Source organism: Amphiura filiformis, chromosome 17, assembly GCF_039555335.1.
Source record: "Amphiura filiformis chromosome 17, Afil_fr2py, whole genome shotgun sequence".
Taxonomy (NCBI): Eukaryota; Metazoa; Echinodermata; class Ophiuroidea; order Amphilepidida; family Amphiuridae; genus Amphiura; species Amphiura filiformis.
In genome coordinates, this window is record NC_092644.1 from 56,415,988 (window position 1) to 56,430,291 (window position 14,304).

The 14,304-nt window shown below is 38.1% G+C and overlaps 2 protein-coding genes across 2 annotated transcripts in view; one reads left to right on the plus strand and one right to left on the minus strand.

Annotated features, from left to right (window-relative positions):
* Nucleotides 1-14,304, minus strand: part of LOC140137315 (A.superbus venom factor 1-like) — an 84,959-nt gene that overhangs the window by 2,372 nt on the left and 68,283 nt on the right. Inside the window, exons 11-21 of the mRNA XM_072158956.1 lie at nt 13,615-13,740; nt 12,236-12,307; nt 11,472-11,660; nt 11,100-11,255; nt 10,152-10,226; nt 9,546-9,600; nt 8,609-8,933; nt 4,287-4,515; nt 3,015-3,224; nt 2,210-2,330; nt 1,822-1,923 (exon numbers count right to left, since the gene is read on the minus strand). Of these exons, the coding sequence (XP_072015057.1) occupies nt 1,822-1,923; nt 2,210-2,330; nt 3,015-3,224; nt 4,287-4,515; nt 8,609-8,933; nt 9,546-9,600; nt 10,152-10,226; nt 11,100-11,255; nt 11,472-11,660; nt 12,236-12,307; nt 13,615-13,740 (1,660 nt within the window). The remainder of the gene's footprint in view (nt 1-1,821; nt 1,924-2,209; nt 2,331-3,014; nt 3,225-4,286; nt 4,516-8,608; nt 8,934-9,545; nt 9,601-10,151; nt 10,227-11,099; nt 11,256-11,471; nt 11,661-12,235; nt 12,308-13,614; nt 13,741-14,304) is intronic.
* On the plus strand, nt 5,703-7,681 carry LOC140138277 (uncharacterized). The gene is given in 4 exon segments (XM_072160190.1): nt 5,703-6,409; nt 6,412-6,759; nt 6,762-7,213; nt 7,616-7,681. Coding segments are annotated over 4 exon segments (1,542 nt in total). The 5' UTR covers nt 5,703-5,733.

The window sequence follows — 14,304 nt, forward strand, 5'->3', positions numbered from 1 at the left end:
AATAGAATCACTACTATCTCTTGATTCAGTTTACGAGTGTATACCGTGGGTTTCAAATTTTCTTACACTTTAAGACTAGATTTTCTTCGAAAAGGCCTTGAATACCGTTGTTCTATAGCCAATAAGCCACGTTTCATGTCCTAAAAGCAGCGGGTTAGTTTCAACACTTTTATTCCATTTGTAATAGCTTTTATACCCAAAAATACTTCGTAATGTCACTTGAACATGTTAGCTCAGTTGATAAGTTGTCTGTCTTGTACTCAAAAAGTCCAAGTTCAATTCCTAAGTATTAAAAAAAAAATTTTTTTTTTGCTTTCTTTTTAAAATAAATAATTTCTCATATCACTGAATTTCTGTTGAAATGAAAATGTGTAGGATTTTTCTTTCATAAATAAGATCACAAATAAAAGCAGAGCATCAACTGAGCTAACACACTGTACTTGTTCATCCATTATTGTATGTAGTCTAAATTAATGCTAACAAGTTGATTTACTCCGCTACTTCAATTGAGGTAGACAGCATTAAATTGGAAAAACAAGTGTGCATGGGTTCGATTCCTTTATTTGTTTTTGATCACGAGATGTTGTGATAACTTTTATTTTCTTCTATAACTTTAATATAAGATTTTAATTGGTGGAAACAATAATTTGTCATTTTAAAACCTAACTTTTTGACAGTTAAAGTGACGAATAGTGAACTTAAACATGGCCAAAAATATGGCTTTAAGACTTTTTAAGTGACCAGTCCCTAAATTTAAAATGTAGCCATTTATATTTTTTGTGGTCAAGCATAATTATAGGATCTCTTACTGCTCCAAATTTGGTGTCAATATCATAATTACTTTTTTGAGTTATAAGCAAAAACTGAAATTAGATGATTTTTTTCAACTTTTCAAATACAACCATGGCCAAAATGTGTTGGGACACTTACGGAAAACGTACACTATATTATGGCCTTATTTCCGTTATTGTTAGCATGATAAAATGGAGGTTTCTTTGGTGACAAGCCTAAACCCTTTCCTAACACCCCAACCCTCCCCCTTCCCCACCAATCAATGTTGGGTGCCACTAGGCGCGTGTGACCAAAAAAGTAGGATTCAACATTGATCGGGGGGAGTGGGGGGCTTATTTACATTACCCTATCAAACCGTCCCAACACTTATGGCCAGCATTGTAGATGTGATTAAGAGAGAGTCATAATATAGCTGTATGGTGAGTAAGAGAGAGGATCCCATGGGAGAGCCCCTGGGGAAGTGACACAGTTGAAAACATCATCAGGTGAGAAGGGAGGTTCATAATATAATATTATGCTTATGAATTTTGATTTATCAAAAATAAGCTACCTAATTAGTCAATTTTGTGACAAAACTATAATGGAATTTGAAGACCGCCAATTGCCACCCACCACCAAATCAAATCACTATATGTGACACGATCTGCTCCATGGGGGCCAAAGGAGGCATCTTTAAAAATTGTGTAATTTTAATTATTACCTTGTAGTAACATTAGGCTATCATATACTGGAAACACCAAAGGTCTAGCATACTTAGTTCTATAGTTATGAGGTTTTGTGATGTGTATTTTCTTATGTATTTTTTTGTTTTTTACTCCATATTTTTGCCTTTATCTCAGTTTAAAATTTGCCGCCTTTGGCCCCCATGGACCAGAACGTGTCACATATGCCTTATGAGTTCCGAGAAATGATGTTCACAAGATTGGATGGATGGACTGACTGACCGACAGATGTGACAACCAGGAAACATAATGCCTCTGTGGAGGCATCAACACATTCCACACATTGGTGAGCTACATCCTTGCTTACCTGAGACCTGCACACTAAGAGATGCTGAATCAGGAACTGCACCTGCAGGGAGTGTGATGTTGATGTGATCCTTCTGATCACTGCTGCTCCCTGTTGGAATATCTAAATACAAAAAAAAATCATTAATTATGGAATAATTCCTCTTTTTTTTTGCATTATATTTGTTAAAGTTTTAATGCATTGGATACATGATGAAATACACATACCTATCTATCTGAAATCATATGTACTTGTGCACAAAAATTAAACCATTGCACATCAAGTATTTTGCCTATATATAATATCAGACCTTCACATTTTGATTATATTTACATAAACCAATATATACGGTTTATTCCTTTCATAATATTAACATGAAATAACAGAATCACTAATTGTATGTACTTACTTTCATGAGTTAGTGACATTATGTTGCTTTCGTCCAAGGCAGTTAAACTAGTGGCCCGATGACTGGACCCTGTGGGATTCAGGGGTATTTGGATAATGTGACTCCAAACAATGCCTTCCGGCTACAGAAAGACGATTAGAATTAAATGTAAGATAATATATATAGATAAACATGCACAAGACATGCACACAGAGAATAAGACACAAACCCCAATGTGTAATTGCTTTAGGGGGATTTGGCAAATCCCTAAAGCAATTACACATTGGGGTTTGTGTCTTAAAAGGAAATGGACTATCCACACCCACCATGAACACACATATACAATGCACCCCAATACACATAGACATAAGGCCACAAAATAAGTTTGATTGGTGTAGCCCGGCCTACCCTAAATATACTGCAGACCCTGAATATTTTTATTTATACTGAGGGAGGAAAATAAAAAACAGGTCATTTAAATTTGATATGGATAATAAATCCTCTAAAATGGGACAAAGTAGTTTTTGACTATTTGAAGTTAAAAAGAATAAAGATATATAAAATAAAAATAAAGAAAAATATGCACTTTAAACGTGTCAGGATATTCTGCGTGAATCACTGCCTTTTAGTATTTGAAAACAGGTAAAATTTAGCAGTCTTTTACCAAAAAATTATTAATACAAGGAAAAATCCCTACCTACCTACCTACCCTATTTTTTATGTTATGCCAATCAAACAAGTTTGTTTTTAGGCCTAAACACACAATTATTGCAAGTGGAAAATAAATTATTCAAATTTGTAAAGCCTGTGTATTGGCATTACTTACCACCACTTTCATAACTTCTCTGATAGTGTCCTTCCCATGTGGTGTTGTGACCATGATCTCTAATGGGACCTCACCGACCACTAATGGTACTACGTTGAATTTGACAAGGACTGAATCACCTGCCGGGATGTCAAATTGTCGTGGACTTGACCATTCACCAGGTGATGTCTCAGAGCATAGACCATCGATGCCAAGGAGAGTAACGTCAGCCTAAGAAGGAAACAGAATGTAAGAATTAGTTTTGTGACACTTCCTACAACAACTTGTATATTATAATATGATTCACCTCAAGTTTGGTGTGATGTATGTGCGAATTTCGCTTGCCACACAATCAAATCACGCACATAAAGTTAAATGCGCAGAGTGTACATGCATGCGTACAAGGGCGGTTTGTATTGAAGTAATCATGCTGTAGATCTCACTTTTATCATGTGCTGGGATTCCTAACTTCTGATAAAATGTGTAACTCGCATATAAGTGTAATCCATATGATTGTTTGCTTGATTATTAAAACACACATGCTAACACCAGTTTGTGAGATAATAATGATGCCTGACCCTCTCCCTCAAAAAAATACCTCACCCATAGATTTCCAAAAATTACTGTAAAAACAATTTCAATTCTGTCCACTCATGGTACTGTTTCTGTTAATTATGTCAGTTCACATATCTTATACAGAGCACAAGTACAGAATAGAATCCCCTACAAATGTGTGCCCAAAGCTTTACGATAAAATAACCTTACTTCAAGAGTCTGCTGCAAATAGTTTGGGTTAGGTTTATGATTCAAGATAGGGTAAAATAAACTTACTTCAAGAGTCTGCTGCAAATAGTTTGGGTTAGGTTTATGATTCAAGATAGGGTAAAATAAACTTACTTCCAGAGTCTGCTGCAAATAGTTTGGGTTAGGTTTATGATTCAAGATAGGGTAAAATAAACTTACTTCCAGAGTCTGCTGCAAATAGTTTGGGTTAGGTTTATGATTCAAGATAGGGTAAAATAAACTTACTTCCAGAGTCTGCTGCAAATAGTTTGGGTTAGGTTTATGATTCAGGCTAGGGTAAAATAAACGTATTTCAAGAGTCTGCTGCAAATAGTTTGGGTTAGGTTTATGATTCAGGCTAGGGTAAAATAAACGTATTTCAAGAGTCTGCTGCAAATAGTTTGGGTTAGGTTTATGATTCAATATAGGGTCAAATAACCTTACTTCAAGAGTCTGCTGCAAATAGTTTGGGTTAGGTTTATGATTCAATATAGGGTAAAATAAACTTACTTCAAGAGTCTGCTGCAAATAGTTCGACACAGTAGCCACTATCTCCACTTGTTCATTCCTTACAACAGCTGGGGGCATATGAAGCTGAATGAAGAAGTCTGGCTGCACCTTCACTTCAACTGGTTTGGCAACACAAATACCATTAGTGGACGATACGCCAATGGCTTGCACGATCCATGTGGTGGCACTGTCTGGGGTGGCTATGGAGTATGTTGCTGTTCCAAAGTTGCTGAAAGTATGCATGGAATAAAGATGACAATCAATTTTAGTCCAGGAAAATATTTTGTAGGACAAGAAGTGCGCACTTTGTGTAGGAGGATATGAGTTAATCTGAGTTCAGGCCAAAGAGATTTTACCAAGAGTACCTGCTCTGCCATGTGTGCGTGTCCCTCATGGAGGGCAACATACCTTGATTATTTTGCCATGTACCTGGTAAACTTTGATTCAAAAAGTGTGCCACAATTTATCATTTTTTACATGGGGGGACTAGAATGGGGTGCTAGTACCCAGTAATATAAGCCTGCTTATTTTACAGGTTTTATAAGGGGCTTGCATCCCTTCTGCACTCCATGGTTCTGTATCTTGGCACTTATCCACTATCACAAGAAAATTACATAAGATTTATTTCCAAATTCAATAGTAGGGGAGAGTGGGGAGTGTTCGCCCTAGGGGTAGGTTCGCCCACCCCTTGTTTCTCAGCACTACGGCTATCGGGGAATTTGGTGATGGCAAAATTAGGTGACAAAGGTTATTATAAACTTCTCATATTAGCTACATGATATATAGGGACGTGTTCATCGAACTGCAGCCAAAACAAAAAATTTACACCAAAACGTAACTTTTTCTTGCATTAATAATGTTGTATTATCATTGATACATAAATACAGATGGTTTTAATGGAAATCTGTATTGGGAACATATGGGATTTGTCAAAGATTAAATGCAGTTATAAACTCCTTATTCGATTTGTATTTTGCATACCCTTAAGAAAATACAAAAATGTGCACAAGGGGCACGTTAAGCCCTTTGAGGATGGGGCATGTTAGCCTATATCTTCCCGGCGGACTTACCCCAAACTGGAGGGCGGACCTGCCCCGATGATCCGCGTATTATGCAAAATATTGATAATTATACCATTAAACAAGGTAAAACAACTGAAAAGCATGTTTTTTTAAAGTTATGTGGTATCAGTATTGCTCATACCACCGTTTATTTCCTAATCCATAATCTCCCCGAAGTTGTAAACATGATAAGTAAATCTTCTCTCCAAAGGCCTCAAGTTCTGTCCCACCCCTCCAGAGGTCAACCAGGTAGAACTCAGTCAGGATCTCACTCAATACTATCGTCGACACGTCTCACGGGAGTTTTTCCTTGATGAGCCAGCATCTGAACCTGAGCCTTTCGCACGAAAAGCAGTTGGGTCCCTCCAAAGAACAGGGTTCCAGCCATGGAGACATACGTGCAGGTTGTTAGTTCCCAAGTTAATAATTCTGCTAATTCTCCCCACAGGACACATGACAACTTACCCCGTGAGGAACGCCAGGCTCTCAAGTCTCTTAGAACCAGGACTGACATCATCATCAAGCCTGCTGATAAAGGATCTGCCGTGGTTGTCATGGATCGCCAAAAGTATATCGATGAGACCATGAAGCACCTCAACAATCGTACTAACTATGCTCTTGTTGATTCTGATCCTACTGACTCTTTCTCTCAACAGATAAAGACCACCCTGGATGACATGCATGCTCGTGATGAATTAACTGACAAAGCCCATGCATTTCTTTCTCCTACAGATTCTAAAGCTGCTCGATTTTATCTCCTGCCCAAGATCCACAAGCCTGGGAATCCTGGTCGACCCATTGTATCCGGTAATGGTTCCCCCACTGAGAACATATCCCTCTATGTTGATCACTTCATTAAACCCCATGTTTCTCAGACTCCGTCATACATACACGACACCCCAGACTTTCTCAGGAAGCTTGAAGCTATCAAGGACCAGATCCCCAGCACTGCCATCATTGGCACTTGTGATGTGTCATCCTTGTATACTAACATCCCATTCAGTGAAGGAATTTCAGCTACCTGTGAAGCGCTGTCTAGAAGTGGCCACACCAGTCCCCCATTGATGATCTGAAGACTCTCATGAATCATGTACTAACTAAGAACAATTTCACCTTTATGGGAGATCACTATTTACAGGTATTTGGGACATCGATGGGGACCCGCATGGTTCCGTCGTTCGCCTGCCTCTTCATGTCTAGGCTTGAAGAGCAGATGTTGGATGCTGCCCCTTGTCGTCCATGGATTTGGTGGAGGTACATTGATGATGTGTTTTTCATCTGGACCAGAGAAGAAGACAGCCTTCACACCTTCCTTAACCATGTCAATTCTTTCCACAGAACTATTAAATTCACGTCTGAACTTTCTCACCACCAGGTCAACTTCTTGGATGTCACCATCAGAAAGGAGAATGACTCCTTGTCACAGATCTATACACCAAGCCCACAGACAGTCACCAGTACCTACACTCTTCCAGTTGCCATCCCCAACATTGTAAAAGTGGTATAGCATACAGTCAAGCTCTCCGCCTCCGCCGCATTTGTACTAATGATTCTGACTTCTCACAGCATGCCAGGGACCTCAAGAAGAACCTTACATCTAGGGGACACAGCGCACTTAAAGTGCAGCAGGCCATCAACAAGGTCAAATCTCTTCCCAGGTCAGATGTACTGAAGCAGAAGCCCAGAAGCCAGGACACCAATACCAGAGTCCCTCTTGTGGTCACTTTTCATCCTAACCTCCCTCCTCTCCGCAGCATCCCTAATGACAATCACCATACACTTCACACCTCAGATCGGCTACAACGAGCAGTTCCCGACAGCCCCATCCTGGCCTACAGGCGTCCTCGCAATCTTAGAGATCTTCTTGTGAGAGCTGAAGTCCCCCACTTTCTGATACTATTCCTTCCACACAACCGGGTACTTTCACATGTGATTCCAGGTGTGTTGTTTGCCAGGACCATATCCAAGAAGGGGATTCTGTTGCCAGTAATTCCAACAATTCCTCCCACAGGATCAGGGGCAACATCACCTGCACCACATCTAATGTAGTATATCTCATTTCTTGCAGAGTTTGTGGTATACAGTATGTGGGAGAAACTAAGAATGCACTTAAGAAGCGGTTTTATGGACACAGGTCCACTGTCAAAACCAAGAAGCTTGACACCCCTGTTGGTAATCACTTTAACCTCCCCAACCACTCCATCTCCGACATGATCCTACAGGGCATTGAGTCTTTAGGTAACCGCCCGACACCGTCCGTGCCAGCAGGGAGAAATTCTGGATGAAGCGCCTTCGTCCCATCCAGCCACACGGTCTCAACATCCAAGAGGGTAACGACTAACTTGTTTTTCATCATCATAATATTTTGCCCCCCCCCTCATTTTTTTTTTTTTTTTTTTTTTTTTTTTTTTTTTTTTTCCTCCACTTTATTATTTTAGTTTTTATTTCCTATTTACATCTATCATTTTGTAATATGTTCATGTAGTTGCCATTCATTTTCATATTTCTATTCAGCTCATTGTCTTCATTCATATCCTTATCCCTCTTACTTCCATTCATGACATCCCACTTCCTGCCCCTATTGATATTTCCCAAGAAACACTTATGTCTTCTATTGTCTTGCTAATTTCCTTTTCCTTTATGTCCATGTCCCTATATATATGCATGTTTGTGTGTTGTTTTGTCACTCTGCCTTTGATAAAGATCCTGCTAGGATCGAAAGCTCAGGCCCCTAAAACTTTGAAATGATAAGTTTAAACTCACTTTGGACCCCTACATTCACCCTGACCCGACCCCTGCAACAAATTGAGTGACTCCCGAGAAGAGAATGAATGCCCTGTATACCCTTGCTAAATGTTTGCATTGAATATGTTATTGTTATGCAATGTTTAAACCTTTTTGGGGATTAGGGTGAACTTACCCCACCATATATGAACCTGCCCCAATATGGGCAAGTTCGCCACTTTGCAAAACTTTTTGTTTGCTCTATCCTGTTGCTATTGTAAGCCCTATAGTTCTGGGATTGTGGCCGTATATAGCTAAGACATAGGGCTTTCACATGGGCTAATCAGGTCATCCCTAACCTTAAAATTGACATCGCTAGGCTGGTCAGAAAAAAATAGGGCGAACACTCCCCGCTCTCCCCTACTTTGTGTCTGTCAAAGTACACCATTGTTATTTTCTTTATTCTTTCCACAAATATAACAATTACAAAAATATCAAAAGATGTGAAAGAAAGTAAAAATGATATATTAAACTTACTCAATTACGACTTGGTCAAAGATCCATGTCTCTGGAAAATCACTTCTGACATGATCCTCTTCATTCTCTTCCGTCAAATGATCACCCTCCTGATGGACGATCATGCAGCAGTTATAAAAAGCCTGTATACGCTCATCATCTATTGACAGCCCGTATGCTGTTGCTTCATCTTGTGCTGCAAGAGAGCATGCTGTGGTATTCATCCAGTGTTCACTTGCACCCCTGTTACAGAATGCCTGTTGTACAGAATCCGACTCGTATTGGGTGGACAGCTGGCTAGCGACATCTCGTTTTCTCCTTGCCGTGGCTTGGGCACAGCTTTCATCTAGAAAAATTATAAAGTGGTATTTATCACAAGAAAAGAACAAATAGCATTGAATACAGGGACATCCTTATGTAGCCATTGGGGACACCCTGTAAATTGAGCCATTAGGACACTCTGTATAACTGAGCAGTTATTACAGTAACCCTTAATGCTATCATGTTTTTGAAGTCTTTTTGATTTGCTCGGGTTTTGACAACCCAGGATAACCCAAGAAAGCCTCTATTGAAGCTTATTTCCATTGGGGTCCATTTGAACGTGGGGACGGATTGGGAACAGTCAGGGATTAACCCCCTACTCTTTTTGAAACTGGCTGCAAGATACATGTACAGGTATGGCTCTCTACACATGGGACCGATGGCTTAACATCCCCTCCGAAGGACGGAGTACTTTCACGATTCATTTACCCAATTCTAAATGAACCATGGGGAGAGCGGAAGTCTGAATTTAATCTACAGAGGCTGCCAATTAATTTCAGACTTTTTTTTTCCAAGTCAATATTCCAGCAAATCGCCACTGCCGGGAATTGAACCCGGGCCCTCATGCACTAAAGGCAAGTACCCTAACCATTGCGCCACGCTCTCCCTTGGTAGCATAAATGTTACAAATACATACCTTCCCTCACACCTGTGTCGAGATCAGCACTTGTGATGACTGTAACACCAGAGTCCTAATATGAAAGTAATGTGCAAAATGTCATTAGGTTGATTTGAAATCGTCTTTCAAATCATATACAATTCTCATTTCCATTGTAAGATTTGAGTATTGGGGTATTCCAGTTGAAATACATACACCCAATATAGAAGACATGACCTTAATCTCCTACACAGGGGGTGTAGATTTCAAATAGAGTCACCCATTCAGGTAACCCCATTTGAAAGTCACACTCCATGTGTATCATGTCTTCCATAGAGGGTGTATGGATTGACACTGGAATAGACCATTTATTTAAACCAATCAAGCAAAAATGAGGTAAACATTGTCAAATGCAGATCCTTAGGTTCTCTATTGTTTTACTCCCAAAGTTTTAATTCTAACTTGGCTATCTTATGTAACATTTGAATGGCATTTACATCAAATTAAAAGCGGATTAAAAGGTCTTTACCACAATGTCAAAATCAGAAAGTTGGCATATTTCATGACAATGACCTGATTTTGCTTGATTGGGTCAAGAACATACAATCAAACATAAAAACAAACAAAAGCAGCATTAATACTTACCATAAAAATAGAATTTGCATTTACACCACCACCAGGTCCACAGCCAAGATCATAATCATTCATTTTCTTAAACATCTGAAATCATAATATATAATATGCAAGTCAAGAACTACTAAGAGTTTGGTGGTATGGTGTTTCATACTCATATTCTTAGTCCCTAGTCAGATGCCCTACTATTCTTTAGTATGCTTAGTTTTTAATTATACTGCAGCAGATACATGATGAACTATTAGCTTAGACAACCAAAAAAATCCTGTTCTACAGGCCAACGGACCTTTGAAGATGGGTTGGTTGGTCAGGTGTTTTTTTTAAAGATTTTTAGCAAATGACTCTGCTATTTTTTTTCTATCATTTTGCACAGGTTTTTTTCAGTTAATATGCTTTTTACCCAAAACATCTGATTTTACATTAACACAGTAATTTCCATCAAACTCAAAAAATTTTTGGCCAATTTTACATACATTTAACAAATTTATAAAAAACCTCAAAAATGGAAAACCTGGGTCAGTCGGGCCCATAGAACAGGTTTTTTTTTTCATTGCCTTATAGGCATTGACCTACTACCCTGCCATCTTAACAAACTTATTTTGAACACAACAAAACAAGCACACCCACCCTATGTGCAAGCATTTGTAACGTCAAACCCCTGTGGGGTTCTTACTATCCACAAGTGGACATACACAAATTTGAGGTTTTTTCACCTTACCGTGGACATGAGTAAGTTGCTGCTATCCAAGTGCAGACTGAACTGAACTATCGTCATTTCTTGTAATGTTGTTTATGCTCTTTACAATCTAGAAATACCACCCATGAACTGTGGACATCAGTGGTTCATGTGTGTCCACATTTACACTGATATCTCTTATGTTTGTGTCCTCGCTTGTCAGTGTTTACAACAGCCACTTCTCCACATACACACACACATCCACAAATAAATATTCAAATTACCTTTTCTTCAGTAAGCTTATCATTATCCTTTAGTAGATATACTGATGAATCAATAGCCAACAAGCCTACTTGTGTTCCAGCTACCCCATTGATATTAAACTGTACTTCATCTTTTGGTTTGTGAATGTCTATGGTGTCTTGTCTTATTAGCTCCACCTTAAATTAAAACAAATGAAACAAGCAATGTAAGCATTTTATCCTTTTTTGACTATACTTTTGATTACCAATGTGTACCAATCATTTTGATACAGCCTGTAAACCTGATCTATGAACTTTGTCTTTTTTAAAGACAATTCTTGTTTGGTAGTTAGTCTGGTATAAATGATCATGTCATAAATCATGTAAAGATAAAGTAAACAAAATTCTACTTACATCACTGCTGCAATCGTGTGTCACATCAAACCACACCGAGTCTGCCACAACTTGATTGTTCTCATCAATGAAATAAGCAAGTAACCTAGCATGAGGGATCATGTCAAAGGTCGCATCAAGGTCAACATGAATAGTATTTTCAACAGATGAGGTTGTTTTGTGGTCAACAATTTGTCCCTTGCTTAACACCTGTATGAATAAAACATGTTGATGTTAAAAGCAATAGAACAGTACTTTCATACTTTTATATACTTTAGACCAACAATTTAGAAGTTATGAGGTCCGAGAGTTTCCATAATTCCAGGCTTAAGACCCTTAATATTAAAAACAATAGAATAGAGCTTTAATTATTTTATATTGGTATTTAACCATTCACATTGATAATGACAGAGGCTCTATAGAGAGTTGAAAATTGTGTTGTTTGACACCTTCAAACACTAAAAATGAGAACCGGTAATAAGAATTCACTGACTATCCTCTAATAAGTATGTACCCAGCAAACAAAAAACGTTTTACAGAAAACATATAAATGTTGGGTTATATAAAGTATATAAAGGGTATAAACATTTTCATAACATTTAAAATTTTTTTTGAAAACTTGCTGCAAAACATTCTAATATAACATTATTCATGCAAATATTTTGCAAAATATATTTTACAAGAGCATTTTGATAACATTTTAAAAGATCGTTCATATCATTTGCACAATTGATAGCAGTATTAATTATTTGCTTACTAGCAATTAAATCTTCAATGTAACTTACAAACATGTACAAAGTAGTATTTCTAGCAGCATTCCCAGTTTTCTTCAATTCAACTATTATATTATTTCCAGCCTGAAATTAAACAATAACAAAAATATATTTTAAACAGGTAGAATATGAAATCATGCTGTGTGTAAAATATGCTCCTGCCAGTAGTGCAGTTCTCCAAACGTTTGTGGCCCATAATTATTTTTTAAATTAACAAATATGCAAAATGACTTCAAGTGACCCCTAGATGATCTCTGATATCACACATGTCAATGTACCCAAGGGTCAGGGTATCTATGTCCCACTTAAATCCATCAAAGCATGTGGGAGAAATCAATAAAAGAAGCCAACGGTTAACAGTTTTTTGAAAAAGGTTAACATTTTCTTCACAGAAACACACCCACCCAGATACACATACATTGGAGCTAATAGTTTTTCTTCCAAACTTTTTTTTTTTAGACAAATATATATCAGTTCGGGGGCACTGATAATTCACAGACGTCTCTGATATCAAATACTCTTGAAGCGTCATGTCACATAACAATATCATATTTCAGAGACGTCTCATAAATCACATACTCCTTAGTTTCAAAACCCAGTCGCAAACAATATTAGTAATTTTGGTGAACGTGCCAGCGCAGTGGGAATAATTTTGTGTGTAGGCCTTATCAGGGTTGTAGCCAGCCCAAGTTGAGCATGTTGAGTGCCTGCTAATTTTACTATCAAATTCGTGAATTGGATAGTAAAATTGGGATTTTTTTACTTCAAAACATTTGATTTTGGCCACTGCAATCTAAGTGTGTTCCTGCACTTTTTTTTCCGAGACCATTTGTCAGAATTTGCACAGATAGATATAATTTTTGCACAGGTAGAAATTTGCTAAACATAGGAAAGCTTATTCTAATACACTCAGCTTCGTTCCGATGTGCTGCATCGAGTGCCCATCTGTCAACAAAGCTCGGCGTATGTGATATCACAGACCCCGTATGTGAAATCACTGACCCGTCTTTGAAATCAGAGACGTCCGTTTATTACGAGTGCCCTCAAACTGATATAGTCCATCATTTAGAGTAATTGAATAGTGAATAGCCCCATGATAATAGGGTGGATTGGGACAAAACTCTTCTTGAAACTGGTGTGATTAACTGTACTCTACCAACAGCTTAATGTCCACTCTAAAGGATGGAGCATTCTCCTGCTTTACCTAATTGTGTCATCATGGGGAGAGCGAAAACCGTAAGAGACACGATTTTGTTCCTCACGAAGTCACTACCAGCTACCACCAGACATTATATACGAGTACCTCGTAGTCAAGTACCCTAACCACTGTGACATGCTTTCCTTAATCAAGGTAACAACAATACAAAACTAGAAAGAAATTGTGTACTCACCTCTATATTCTGGGTAAGTATCTGAACTGCAAGGTAACTACCTCCGTTAGCTGGTTCCTGAGGGCGCACATCAAAACTTGTACGCGCATTGTAAATGTCAGATATACCACTGTCTGCTGTTTCAAGCTGTAAAATTGTAGATTTGGCAAGAAAGGACAAGCATTAATTATGATTAACAAGTATGAAGAAGAATATGTAATGAGTTACAAAATGTTGACATGGTCAAATAGTATAATGACATCAATATGTATGGTTACTGCAATAGAAATATAACCATATTAACTTCTAGTTTAATTTTTCAATGGATTTGAAGCATAACATAGCCTATTTAATGGGCCTAGAAATTAAACTTATGTGGTGTTTTTTCATACTGCGGGTGTACTGGCATGTGATTGATCAAGAGGCTTGCTAGTATGGTGACAGGAATTATATTGCAAAGTGTGTAAAAACTATAATATACACCCTGATTCTGTTGAGTAACAGTTCACAATGTTTCCTTTAACCACACTTTCAGGTACCCATAGGGGCAGATCCACAAAGGAGAAAATCCAGCACACCCCTCAACTAAAAAACCCATTACCCAATAGGAAATTAAGCTAAAATCTAGAAAAATCATGGCCAAATATTGGCAATTCTAACCTCTGCGCCACCTAATTGACAATACTGGATCTGCACTTGACCCTGTTGCAA